The sequence below is a fragment of the Erithacus rubecula genome (genome assembly GCF_903797595.1).
Source record: "Erithacus rubecula genome assembly, chromosome: 2".
In the NCBI taxonomy this organism is placed as follows: domain Eukaryota; kingdom Metazoa; phylum Chordata; class Aves; order Passeriformes; family Muscicapidae; genus Erithacus; species Erithacus rubecula.
The window spans coordinates 64,253,008-64,267,550 of NC_136685.1; the positions used below are offsets into that span (position 1 = coordinate 64,253,008).

Genomic DNA, 14,543 nt, shown 5'->3' on the forward strand with positions numbered 1-14,543 from the left:
ACTAAGTTGTGGTGTGGTGCATAGATGTGGCTTAATGTTTAAGTAATTAAAATATGCACATTCTCCCTAGAATGTGTAAGCCATACCCTGGATAACCAAGTTTCCTTTCAGATGCTCTTGTCTGCTATGCTTGCATGTTTCTGGAGGAGAACAGCAGTGCCTTCAGATAGACTGTGATAGCTGTTACATTACATACAGGACAAGTGGACTGAAGTTGTCATGGAAGGAAAAGTCCCTCATGAATTCAAAACTTGGCATTCCAGACAGGAAATGGTTTTTCAGTTTCCTATGTATTTTGAGCTTTGTAGTCTCTTCCCAGTTGCATTTTTCAGACTTAGCTCATAAATGGTTGCAAAACTGTTTTGAAGATTTTTACGAGGGAAGTCGTATATAAAAACAAAATCGCAATATTTAGAAACCTGCAGTAATTTGAAAAGAAAATGTATGCAAATGATCACATAAATTCAGTGTACAAAGTAGACAGAGAAAGCTACCTGTGAAGGAAGCTTCTTTCTTGATCCCTAAGGCAAACAACTAAAGATTTCAAGCATAAGCTACAAATCCTGCTTGTTAAGCTTTCAACTACGTTTTCTTCCAAAACATCATAGTAGTAGTAGATTTGTAAAAAGCATTTCCCCAACTTGCACTTCTGCACCAGGGCTGCCAAGGTTCCCAGTGTGGTTCTGCAGTCTGTCTGTGGCACCCACAGTGTGGAAGGGTTGGTGATCCCAGATGGTTCCTGGGCAGCGTGACACCTGACACCCATCCCTTCCTCCAGCTGCTGGAGCAGAGCTTCTGCCAGGACCTCAGGGCCTTGTCCTGTGCCCATCCTCTTGATGGTATTGGCTTTGGATGAAGGAGGACAAAGGAAGGAAATAGGACTGCTAAGAAATGGCTTTAAAGGTGGGAGAACAAAATTCCTGCAAGCCGAGATTGTTTTAGGTGCAGGTGTAGGTGTTGATGGAGGATGCAAAACCAGCACAAATACCTACTTTAAATTCAGTGGGCTTACTCTACAGGATATTAGCATTACTAATTTTTAAACCTTCCCTCTGGGTTTATTATCAGTATTTGAGATTCTGTGCTGCGTGGACCTTAGACCTCAAGGGGAGCTAGACAAGCTGGTGCTAAGCCACTGTTTGTCTTCTATCTAATATGTTCCCTGGAGATTAGATACAATTTATGGACATCTCAGTTTCTCCAGAATATTAAAATCTTAGTTGTTGGTTTTAATAGTGTATTGGACAAGTTCAATATGCACTAAGGGACCTGCCTAGGGCCCCTTAAATCCAGAAACCATGCAAGTAAACCAGTCACCTTTGGGAAACACTGGATTTAATAGTGTAGCTTAAGGAGTCTGCACTTGATCAGGCACTTTCTCAGATCATTGGTTTCCTTTAGAGCACTGTGTAGCATGTAGGTGATATGAATTTTCTGGTGCATCTCAGACAAGCTCTCTGGGCACATGTGGAGGGCAGTCACCTGGGGCAGCAAGGCTGCTCCCACAGAAGATTCCCATTGCTCTGATGCCTGCTTTGTCTAGACAAGAGCTCTGGAAATGCAGGCTAGGGATGTCTCTTACTGCAGCCACTGTTTCTGAAAGCCCAGGCTGTCCTTGGTTTCATTTTTAAGTTTTGGCAAAGATGTACTTTAATGAAACTAACCTTAAAAAATATTTTCTGAAAAGATCGTATAGCATGCTAGAGAATATGCCAACATTTTCTCAACCTTCTAGAATTAGCCTTTGGTAAAAAAGGGCCCTGATCCTGATGGATTAAAGTCAAGACAACCTGTGGATTTTAAAGTGAGGTTTAATGTGAAGTTTAATGGATTTTAACCAAAATAAACAGAATTGCTCAAGGCTGATGAAAGTTCTGTGATCTCTTAGAATACAGATACAGATCTGATACAGATCTAAGCCAGAAGTTCAGTTGAGAGTAGTATTTCCCCAAGTATTTTCCTTTGGTTTCTTGTGTAAATAGCAATAGAAAAAAAATACCATTCTGCTAGAAAGGCAGGTAGGCATATTAATCACAACAGTGCAGGACTATCAGGTGTTTTGCATTCCAGCATAGCGAAGTAGGACTCTAGAGGAGGGAGAGGAAAGTTGTCCTTGCTTCTGCCTTCCACAGTCATCTTGGTCCTATAAAACAACTCCTGTTCTAACAGGGTGAGCTTGACAGCAAATAAGAAAAAAGAAAGTAAATACAGTCAGGTTTTTAAGATTTACTTACATGGGATGCAGCTGACTGTTCAGCTGAGTAGTTTTGTGCTGAAAATTGGAACTTTTCATCTAATTATAGTATCAGGCTTCAACTTCACAAGCAACTGCTCAAGCACAAGAATTGTCGTGGAGGCCAGGCAGCATCTTATAAATGGTAATTTACAAAAAACTACTGTATTTAAAAAATAAAAAACCAAAATACTTGGAGCAAAGCAGCTTTTTAGGACAATAGATAAATCATCAGGAACTTGGGATCTAAAGGTCTCTTGGGGACATGGTGGGTTCTCCTGACTGGCGTAGAGAAACCATAACATAAAACTGATAAAATATTCCTTTTCTCATCAGTGCAGCAGAGTGTGAAAAAATGAGGTGCTCATGAATGGCAAGTGTTTGGATCATGGAGCTTGTCTTTCTCTCCCTCCTTGCAAAGAGCTAGGCAGGGATTGGAGAGTGTCTGAGGAAGATTCACAGCAATATGCCTGCAGCCTTTTCCAGGTGCAAAACTAAGTCAGATTCCATTTTGGCAGAACTAATGGAGAAAAAGAGGGATGCCTGGTGCCAGATAGTTAGTTTCATTTATCTGATCTGTGAACAACTCTGGAATTTCCCTGGCCTTGGTCTAGCTTCTGCTTGACTAGAGAAGTCCTTGTTGGATCTGTCAGTAAGTGGACGTGATCACCTTTTCATGTCCGCTTTCACTCAAGGACTTCATTTCCCTTTTTGTGCTACAAGATCAGCAAAAACAGGCAGATAATGCATGGTCAGGCAAAATCCCCCAGCAGGGCAGTGACCTGGTGGCAGCCTTGCACACGAGCAAGGATATGGCCATGAGCCATCCTGTGCCTTCCCTGGCTGCCTTGGCCAGCAGGGCAAGCTGACTTGGTCATGTGATGGCAGAGCAGGCTCCTTTTTACTCCAGATCTTGCAGACTTCCTGAGTGAGTTAATCCAACACCACCTCATGGCAGTCAGTAGTAATTTCCTGTTTAGTATTAAAAGGCTGCATTTCCAGAAAATTGTGTCTGGTTTTTTTTTTTTTTTTTTTCCCCCCTTTTTTTTTTTTTTTTTTTTTTAATTAAATCCCAAGAATGTTTTGTCACCTTTTGTGTAAACAAAGGGCATAGGAAGTACAATTTCACGGAGATAAGAGTTTTACATGTAGGCTGAAGAATGCATGAACAAGTAGTCCTTAAATACTGAGAAACAAATCCATGTCCTTTTTTTAAATTTTCTTGAAGCCTGTACACCACTGCTTACCCAGCTGTGATGAGTAAGTTGTGGAATTCATTTTGCAATAACTTCACAAGGGCTAGGGCTGGCTGAGAATAAAGTAAGTCAGCTTACCCCATGATTGCACATGAAGATCAACCAACAAAATGTAGTTCTCGGAACTCACGCCTGTATTATCTTCCTCCCTTCTAACTGGAGTTTTCCCATTGATTTCAGCTAGACATGTTAATAGTATGTGCCTTTTAAGCAGTTGGCTTGCAGTCTTCAATTAGATAGCACCAGTGGGACTCCCTCATCTAACTTGAGGTAGCTGAAACCTGTCAGGCAAGTTGCTCTGTGAGAGTTTCTGAGTGTCTCCATCAACTGCAAAGGAAGCCTGGATGACTGAATTCTGGAGTAGATAGTTTATATCCTAGATATTTGTAGAAAAGTGGTTTGAACTCCATACTGTTGGCAAGTTCTGTGTGAGAAACTGGTTTTGATGAAAGGTATCTGCATCCTTTCAGTATTTTTTCCTCAGAGAAGGTTTTTTCAATGCCAGATATTTCCTGAAGGTAATTTCTTGGAAATTGCACTTATCTAACAAATTGTATGGTGATCTAGTGAAAATAAAAAAAACTCTTTCTATATTATTTTGAATTACTTCTGTCTGGCAGTTTTACTTTTTGTATTCTCCAGTGATAAATGTGAAATTAGCTGTTTTGCTGGATTATTTCAGAATTTATCCTGAAAGCACTTCTTTCTAGAGTAGCTAATGTTTCTTGTATGAAATGTTTTGAAATAGTTTTTCTTTCATTTCCTTTTTCTCCCCTTCATATTTCTTCTTTCAGGTCTTTGGATATATCATTAACTTGGTATTTGTTGTATTTCAGGAGAAACCTGATGCAAGCCCCACATCTCTACAGCTGCGATCCCAGATTGAGGTAAGCATTAGATTTTGATCATCCACTTTTGTTTGTTTGTTCTTTAATTTGATATTCTGCATAAATTGGGTGAAGGCTTCCCTAGTGTCTGCTCTCAGTGCTGCATGTCTTCTCTTGCAGGAGTCACTTGGTCTCAGCAGCACCGCATCAACACCTGACACTGAAAGAAAGTAAGTGAAGGCACAGGAAGTGAGAAAGGAGGGAGGGGGAATTTGGTACGTTTTCTTTTTCCTTGGAGTAAATTAATTTTAGATTGTACTGGTGCATCTAGATTTCAGGTCCAGACACTATGAATGAAACCTGTTGTGGAATCTGCTCCTTCTCCTCCTTCCTTTTGGCATTTTATTATTTTGGGTTTCTATGTCAAGGGAGGGTTATTGTTTCTTTCTTCTGTATACCCTTGGAGTGTGCATACACCAAGACAACTGGTAATAATTTCTAAGGTACATCAGTGATTTTGCATTCTCTGCCAATTACACCTGCTTTAAAAATTACTTTCTTTGATTAGACCTAAATGCAGCCAAAAAAAGATAGGTGAGGGGAAGGCAGAGTTACAGAGTTCCATCATGTTCCTTTTCCTGTGCACTCCTGAGTTTGTAACTGTGCTTTTGAAGAAGGTGCCAAGGGCATGAAGTATTTAAAACCAAGTTAAAAGGAGCTTTAATTTTAGCATCCTTAATGAAAACCTCTCTGTGAGGACTGAGAGGGTTTCTGTTTACTGTCACCTCCTGCTGCAATGTGTGTGCTTGTTTTCTGTGCCTCCTTCCTTTGATCCCAAGATCTTGGATCCCTGCTGCTCAGGGTAACGTGCAGTGGTGCATGAAGACAACTGACACTCTATGTCCAATTGCCTGCACTTCCATGGGGTAGTGCCAGCTGGATGAGTTCAGAGGGAGTACATGGAATCCATTTGTGATGGGACATGCTTTTGTAAGGTTTTACAGTCTCACATTTGAATATCCTCAAGTGATTTGTCACTGGGCAGTAACAGGAAGGTTTCTTGCTTTTGCTGGTTCAGTAGAAGGACTGTCAGTCCCAGAGCAGTCTGATGGATGCCATGTATGGGACTTGCCTGAGCACTGACCATATAGAAGTCAGCTGTATGGTAGTGAACAACTGCTTTGGGTTTGTCTGGAAGCTGATTCATGCTAAAGATCTCAGAATGTGATGAATTGTCTTTTAGAGGTGCCTTATCTTGCTTCATCACTCAGACAGAAAAGCAGAGATGGTTTGCTTGAGGTAGATGCTCGTTTTCAAAACAGCCCAAGACAAATAAGGTGAATTTTACCTTGGGTACCATCACTGCCCCCATATTACATGCTGGTAAAAGAGAAGGCCTAGAAGTCTTAGGGTTTAATGTTTGTGCTTCTTATACTCATATATAGAAAAGAATCTTTGAAGGCTACCTGACTGTCCAACATTATAATGAAACCAAAAGTGCCAAGTAGATGGGAACTGCAATCTGGGAAGTAAACCTGCAAGATTATCCTATAATGATATGACTTTTCTCTCAGCCTCAAAGCACTTTACCCATGGGTAAATATCATAATCCCACCTCAGGTAATAATGAGATGAAGATCTTGCAGGAGGACAGCACACAACTCGGAAAAAACTCCACTTACCAGTTCTAGCCAGCTTCCTAAGTTGTAGATGTTGTACCACAAATAACTGAGTGAGAAGACAGTATCAGCAAAACAATCTCCTGGGTGACTCCTCTGAGACAGCCCATTTACCTCACTGAAAGGAAATTATATTATCTTAGTTCAGATGAAAGGGATGTGATTGTTATGTGCCTTTCAGGAATGGAAGTTTGCCATTTGAGGATTTGTGGAAGGGTATATGTGATTAATCTGGTCACATATAGTGAAACTGGTGCAGGACAAGTTGTGCCAGTTATTTGCACAATAAGAAGCAAGGCCATGTGACACATAATAATTGAACAAGGTGTTGAAAATAATAAATTATGTCTACTCAATACTGTACAAATTATTCAAACCTGAAATTATATAGGTCTATTTGTGACAGGCCTGCCATATCAGTGTTGACTTCATGCCTCTAGCCTGGAAGGCTGAATTGTCACAGAAATTGCCTCTTCCATGGAGGCAGAGTTTATGAAATTGATCTGCGTGAAAATGACCAGATCAAGCCCATCCAATACACCTGTACTTGCTACTAACATGCTGAATTTGATATTTTTCAGGGAAGGATGTTGTGTTGGCCCCAGGGATTTTTGGGAGGTTTAGTATATGGTTTTCATCTGAATTTTCTGTGTGGGCATGCTACTAGACATGGAAGTTTGTGCCTTTGGGGACACTGGTTTTTATATCACTCTCATGCTGCATGAAAAATGTGTGGTAAACCTTCTACAAAACTTCTTTTGTTGTGAGAAGACTAGTTTGCCAAATACGAAACTTGATGCAGATATACACTGGTTTCTCATATTCACAAAAGATTTGGGAGAAAAAAGGAAAGATTTGTTCAAAATTCGACATACATACTTTCAGAAGCTAGAAAGTGGGGTTTTTTTGAGTACTCTTCCACAAGTAAGAGCTTATCCAAGAACAATTATAATTTTACATATTGAAAATCCAAATGTTTTCCTAGGGTGAAATGAGTTGTTTCTGGTTCAGTGTTCTGAGCAGATTGTTTTAGAAAATAAGGACAGTCCCAAGGAAAAATCTGTACTGAGATAAGAAGGAGAGAGCGAGTGTCTGGCTGGGATATGGTCACTCTCAGCAGCTCCCTCACCCTTAACTGCTGCCTGCACACCCTACAGCTTAATGCTACCATAGTCTAAAGTTTAAAAATAACACATCTGGATGGTTGTTTAATTTGCCAGAGTTTAGACATTCCAGACAGAAAGAAGCTTTGAGGGAACCTGGGAAGAGCAATGTTTGCTTTAACCTGATTTGGTTTTCCTTTTCTATGCTGCCCAGCTGGAAGAGAGAGCCCAACAGGCTCCACTGTACACCACACTAAAAAGAGATTAATCTTGTTGGTCTGTGGTAGGAAAAAATCCTGTTTGTGTGGACAAGCAGTGTATGTTCAGTCTTGCCTTGAGTCTTACTAACCCTGCTGCCCAGTCTGGTGTAAAGTCGGTGCAGAATTAGTCAGTGCCCTCAGTCCAGCCAGTTGCTCAACAAGTGTCTGTCTAGTGAGTGATGTGCTCTAACACAGATGAGCAGCAGCAGGGCTTGTAGGCAGGCAAAAGGGATTAAATGAGCCTGGAGGCAAAATTGTTTGCCACTGTGAGTCATTGTCATCACCCCCCCTCCAACCCCTGAATGTGTTTGGGGCAATACTATCTTCCTCTGTTGCTAGCAACACCATTCCTAATAATTAGATGAAGCTGCAAAAAAAGATTGCATATGTGAACCTGCTCAATGCATTATATGTGTCCTACCAAATATGCCCTTTGTTTGATTGGTTCTGACAAAGAAAGAAAAATCTTCATTCAGAGGCAAAAGCGTCTGAGATTTATGTGAATAACAGCAAGGGTACTGATGTGGCCTGAAAAGCTATCCATAAACAACAAAAAACAAAGTCACGTTTGTTCAAGCTTCGCTTCACAACTGCTCTGGTTGTTTTGCCTTACTGGAGTTCCTTCTGTAAACAGTTTGCTAGGTTTCTAAGTTGTCATATTCAGCAACTAGTGCAGAGCATGGAATGAGATGTTTGTAGCTTTCTTCTTTGAATAATAAATTTCACTTCCCTCTTCCCTTTCCAAGATTTCCATCTTTTAAACTGCAGTCTTGCTGACAGTTGTGGTGCTAGTGTAACTTTGCTATTTCTCAGTGTGCCTTCAGTAAAGTGGCAGCAGCATGTTTAATAGTGATATTATTCATTTTATGCAAAAATCTACCCAGAGCCACAGGTGCTTCTATACAGATACACTGACTTCTGCTTTTGCTAGAGGAATCATTAGTGTAGAAAACGTGCAGTAAATGTGCTCTTTAGCAATTACTATTACTTCTCTGACCCCATACCATGTTCATCTGGGGATGTATTTTATATACAATTCCTATTATTTCGAAAAGATGGCAACACCCCAAGGATGTTTACTCAGATAGGAGACCAAGCAGGGGTTTCTCATAATTGTAAACAGAGCATTTAAACAATGTAACCCAACTTTTAGCCTGTTCCCATTTTTGAGCATTCAAGTCTACATGACAGACTGATGAGCTCTGCATGTTTGCCAGGAAATCCAGGTTAAACCCAGTCCCCTGAACCCAGGCTTCTGCATCCTGACTCTCATCCTGTTTTTAGAAGAACTGGGGGGATGTTGCAGAAAGGAAGTTGTGTGTTTTCCCTCTTTGGAAGTGGATCTGTTTGCTCTCACTGTTTGCTCCATCAGCTTTTGGGCTGTGTTTCAGATGTGGTGTATCTGAATCTGCTGGGAAAGAAAAGGAAGTGGGTGAGAGACTCAGGAGCACTGCATAGGAGCACAAATAGGTTGAGCTACAGACATTCCTATATACTAATATTTTTCTTACCAGTTGCTGGAGAAAAAAAAAGGATGCAAACAATACACTAGGTAACAGTCATGTCATGTATCTGATGTTTCAGTCATTCCCAGCATCTCTGTGTGGCAGTGCATATTAGGAATTGTCACCTCCTATGAGAATCACCTGCACTTTCTTGAACTGTACCACTCAAGTGCACTCCAGACCAGCAAATGGTCACACTTCATATCAAGTGCCACAATTCATCCTGCTGTACTCCTCAGTACAGTTTAAACGTTCTTGACCCTGTGATACTCAAGACCTAAATCTGAGACTGGCAGAGCAGGGAGCTGGCCAGAAACACACGTGTCAGGCAGAAGGAGAGAAGCAGGCACGTGTGGGGTGCAGGTGACACAGGGCAGCATTGCTCAGGGGCTTTGCATTCCCCCGGCGTGGGGAGCTGCTGTGCCTCTGGCAGCTGCATCCTCAGCTCCCTCCTTCAGCTGCTCCTGAGGGTGAATGTCTGTCACCCTGAGTGTGTGCAGGGTGTACCGAGCCACTCACGTGCTCCATTCATATGTCTTGGCCAGACCTCTGGCTTGTTGGGAATGTCACAGCAGGAGCTGCAGGCTCCTAGGCACTATGGCTTTCTCCGAGCTTGTTAGCAGGCAGGCAGTGAGGCCACAGCACAAGTGGCTTCTACCTGCATTGTATCTGTTGTCACTGCAGGAGAGACGATTCACTGAATCTGTTCCTAAGAATTTTTTGCAACAAATGTGCCATAATACAGCCATTCCAGTATCCCATGGTGTGAACTGGAGCTGTATATTAATCTAAGGCTGGGATAGAGCCTGCATTTCAGTGTTCCCATTTCCCACTATGATTTTCAGTGGAAGTTTCAGAAAGGTTCATCCAAGCCTCAATTCTGCCCCCTTTGGTACACTGATCTACTGGCCTTTGGCAGCAGTTTTTAACACTTGATTCCCTGGTCTTCTTTCCCTGCGTTACCCAAACTGCAGCTCAAGATTTGAATGCAGGAGGTTATTAAATCATCCTTCCAGGTCATGGATAGGGGTTTCAGTTCTATCAGCTTAGATTTTGGCTACTTCTCAGAGTGCCCAGATTAATTCTGGCAGGTATTTGTAAGCTCATCTGTGAAGAAAGAGGAGTGCAGGTATCAAAGAGGATGTAAGGCAGAGAGAGGGCAGAAACAGAGAAGAACAAAGCATAAAACAAACAAATCACCCAAACTGGTGGTTTTTGCAGCTTAAGGCTGTGCTTTATTGCGTAGGGAATAATTTCTTCCTTTTGCATAGTCGAAAAATGGAAAAAAATATCAGAAGAAAAATAATTATGAGACTTTTTTACTTGGGATGTTTGAACTTAAGATACTTTTTTTTTTATACCCTGTCTTTGCAGGAATTGAAAAAAGTCAGTGAATGTGTATGGCCCTGTTTTCACTTGTTTGAGGCCTGATTTAGTCAAAGGCAAATTATTCATGCTGCCTTTAAACAGCCTCCTCAAGAGAAGTAGGGCAGGAAACTCCCACAATAACCCACACAATGGGAGTGAGAGGCCAGCCAAACGCTGCCTGGGACACGTGAGGAGGGAAACCAGTGTGCCTTTGAGCAGCTGGAAGAAGATTTCAAGCCTGGTAATTTTGTACAAGGAAGCATGAAGGGCACGTTTCTTGAGAAAGTCTGACTTGTCACAGCAAGTTGAGATGGCACGTAGTGAGCAATACACAGAGAGCAGGGAAGCCTTGCCTGCAGCGTTGGGCCCTGCTCTTTGCTCTCAAAGAGGTTTTAGCTGGCAATTATCTGCCCCCTGGCTGGGACCAAGCATTCTGTTATTAAATACATGATGTGCCCCCATCTGCCTGCTGCCAGTCTATGGACTGAGCCCGTGGGACCAGTGTGGTGGCTTCCACTCTGGTGATGCCACAGAGTACATATACACACACACAGGCTACAAGCAGCTCAGTGTTTGTTTCCACTGAGAAAGTTTTGACCTGCTTAAAGAGCCATTGCTATGGAAACCTAATGAGAAGATAATTGAATGAAACCTCTTTGCTTTCCATCCCTTTCTCACACTCGTGCCAGCAAGGTCAGAACCTTGCAGGCCTCCTTTCTCTTCAGGTTCATGCAAATTTGATAAAAATACCAAAGGCCCATTTTCTTCCCTGTGCCAGCTCCAGTTAGATAAATTACCTTGTATTCAGTCAGGAGCAGTTACAAGTCTGTCAGTTTTTCATACTAATTATGTAAGTGGGCCATTTCTAATGCACAGGGATAACCAAATGCTTTGCAGCAGAGCCAGCACAGGCTTTTCCATTGGTTTATTCACCGTTCTGAATATGCATAATACTTGTATACTAAAAATCCCATCTCAACCATTTTCTGCAGTGTACTATAAATAATCATCGGTAAGGAATGAGAGGGGCACTATCAGTTTATTGAAGATGATAACAGCAGTGGTTTCATCATCATATGGTACTATGCACTTGTGCATTTTATGGTCCATAAATGAGATGCAGCCATTTGTTAAAGCACATCTGCATTTAAAATATAAATGCCCATCATTCTCAGTTCCCATATTTGTTCTGTTTTAAGAATGATGAGATTTCCAAAATCAACAGGCACATTCATGAAAGCAGTGTATGTATTTGTTTCTTTTCCCAGTTCTGTGGAGTACCAGCATGTTCTTGGGACACATATGACTATGTCTCTTGTAGTATCAACCACTCTCTATGCAAAATTAGCCCCAGTGTTTTTCTGTCTGAGATCAGAATCAGTCCAGAGTTAACAGGAAACCTGTAACCTAGTTAAAACCAGTCTTAATAATCAGACAGGCTTAGCTGACTTATGACCCAAATGTCTGCATTGAGTCTTCCTTGCATGCCAAGTTTTGGAGAACACCTCCACTTTTCCAAGGTATTGCTTACATGTAACAGTGTTACCCCACTGCAGCACTTTAATGGAAAGATAGATTCAGAGACCATTTTAGATGTCAGGCTTTGACATTGCTCTTAAAAAGCCCTCAGGCTACAAAACAAGAACCAAAAGTGCCCTCCAGAGGCAATCCTTTTGACAATGTCTGGTCTGGTCTGTTTAAGATGTCTGGTCTGGTCTCTTATCTTTCAAGCAGCCTCCTGTAAAAGCAGTTAGGTTTTTAAAGTTGTTCTCTCTTTCTCTACATACTGTTGGAAGTTTGTCCAAATAGTTAGGAAATAATAGTTTCTCTCTTCTAATTTCTACCAGCATGTCTGTTTGTTCCTGTGCCTGACTTATTAATAGGCAGTAAGTTAATCTTCTTGCAGCTTTTCAATTTGACAGGCAAAACTTTAGCTTTCTTTTGTAAGCTCAGCAGTCCAGTTCCCTGGCTATTCCAATAGCTTTCTCCATACTACATCTAGATTGAATTCATCTTTCTTGAGCATGAATAATGATGGTTGTACAGCCATTCCCATACACATTGGTTCATCGGATTCTTCATACTGGCACTGGAATTTTCCATCCTTATGCCTTTTAGAATTAATATGTAGGTTTTTTTCTCAGTCATCCTTTTCTACCTGGTATCCCCAGGTATTCTGTCATTTGCAGACCTCCAGCATTTGAAAGACTGACTTTTCTGTCTGTCTTGTTTGTGTATTTGAACACTTTAGTGTTGAATGTAAACTCATTTCTGTTAAGCCAGTCTTTCTAATCAATGAGTTCCTGGTCCAGGTTCTTCGCTCCATCTGTTGCTACTAAATTTTGTATCACTGATCACTGAATGGCCTGATGTAGTTTACTAAATTCTGCTCAAACCCATCAACTCTCTAAGGCAGTAATATTTGAGTACTCTCAAAAGTAGCTCCATTTTCAGATTGTATATTGTGTTCTCTGGTTTTGATTTTTTTGGAGTTTTTTTCTCATTTGTTTATTTCAGCACTTTGGCTCAAAGAGGCACAAAGTACTGGCCTAGAGATGGTTTTGGATTTGTGAGATTAATGAATTGAAGTTTTGACCCCCCTGCCTTCTTCCAGAGATTATGGGTTGATAAGAAAATGCTCCTTCCCTCTGGCTGTAAATCTTGTTTTGTTCCTCATATACCCATACATTTCTTCTGCTTTTTGCAGTGACAAAGCACATTTCATGTGAAAGCTTGCTAATGAAGTTGTACATCAGACCACAACAAAAATGAAGGCCTCCATGGTGGAGTAATGGCATTTGGCTCCCTTTCAGACACACAGTGCTGAAACTTCTGCCAAGTGTCACTGCATCATTAACTTTCAGTACAAGTTATCAGTCTATGAATGGAAGAACACAAATCACTTTCAGTGCACGTTCGCAGAAGTGCTGCAGATTTGACAGAGTAAGGGAGTGTAATTTGCAAATCAAACATACAGGGACACCAAGGTAGTCTGGAATTTTTCACCAGACATCTAGGAAGTAAAATGCTTGATTGATTTCACTGAGGATTTTTTAAGTATCAGAATTGTCAGGTGGAACTAAAAAGCAAGTGCCTTATCAGGCACTATGTGATAAGTTGTGTTGGCATTTCCATCTCTTTAGAGCAGCTGTTAGCATTTTCAAGGTCAGCCCAGGCATGGAAGATTCCTCTCTAAAGAATGCGTGAAATGATAATTGGAATTTGCATCCTCTGATGAAACTCAGCCTAGTTCTGAAATCAGTTATAAATGAGAAGTGGTCTGCTTGCTGTGGATCCTGTTTTTCTCCTCACACGCTCTGGTCCAGGCGTGTCGGGTGTTTGCTTCTACTGCCCTTCCCCTTCTTTGGAGGCCAGTTTATGACGAGTTGGTGGCCTCAGGCTAACTCATACTGAGCAGATGTCCACATCACAAATGTTACACCTGCTACTTACTTGCATCATTTTTGGCAACTGTGCAAAAGAAAAGGATTCAAATGGATTTGGAGGCCAAGAGACTGCCTCTCCACTTTAAGTGTGATTTCACTAGTGAGGCAGAGTTTTGATCATTAACATATTTCATTTTCTAAGGATGGTGATTTGGTACATTTCATGAATCCTAATTTATTCAAAATAAATAGAATAACTACTTGATGAGTGGAGTCCATGCTCATCTGCAAAACATGTAATGGATTAATTCTGTCAGTTCTGACAGGACTTGGCTTTCATAAAAAGACAAATCTCCATATACAACTCCACATACTTTTTTTATCTGATTTACCTTTATTTAGAAAAATACCTGCTGACAACTTTACTTTGAAGTGTCTGGATTAATTCCTGGCCCTGTTGAGGGGCTTTTTCTGGAAATTTTTACCCAGAAATTATGGGGTTTGAATTTTTCACCTATCATCAGGCTTCTTAAAAATTAAGCATCTAGTGGCATATTTTTGACTTTTCCCTTTTACTAGCAAGAAAAACACTAAATGTCTCCCTCCTCCTGGTGCACTAAAAATTTGAAGTTTATTTGCCTCAATTAGTTTGTGCTGTATTAAATTTCTGATCAGTTTGAGTTTTAAAGAGGTTGTATTTCAGAGCTTCACTATGCCAGACCCTCCTTGTTCAGATGGATTACTGAATCACACTGAAACTTCATACTGTCTCGTTTCCCATTTAATGACATCTTTGCAAATTGATGAGCATGTGTTTCCTGCTTATAAGATGTTGGCCAGTAATTGCTTGTGTCTTCTCAACACCGACCTGGCTTGAACTGTAATTTCTCTTGAAGAGGTTCAGTGAATTGATCGGAAACTCTTTA

At 41.0% G+C, this 14,543-nt stretch overlaps 1 protein-coding gene across 5 annotated transcripts in view; it reads left to right on the forward strand.

Annotated features, from left to right (window-relative positions):
- LOC306813091 (SAM and SH3 domain-containing protein 1-like) overlaps nt 1-14,543 on the forward strand; it is a 515,485-nt gene that overhangs the window by 452,451 nt on the left and 48,491 nt on the right. For all 5 annotated transcript variants that reach the window (XM_079328162.1, XM_079328163.1, XM_079328166.1 and 2 more), the window contains exons 3-4: nt 4,326-4,376; nt 4,497-4,546. In XM_079328162.1, coding sequence (XP_079184288.1) covers nt 4,326-4,376; nt 4,497-4,546 — 101 coding nt within the window. The remainder of the gene's footprint in view (nt 1-4,325; nt 4,377-4,496; nt 4,547-14,543) is intronic.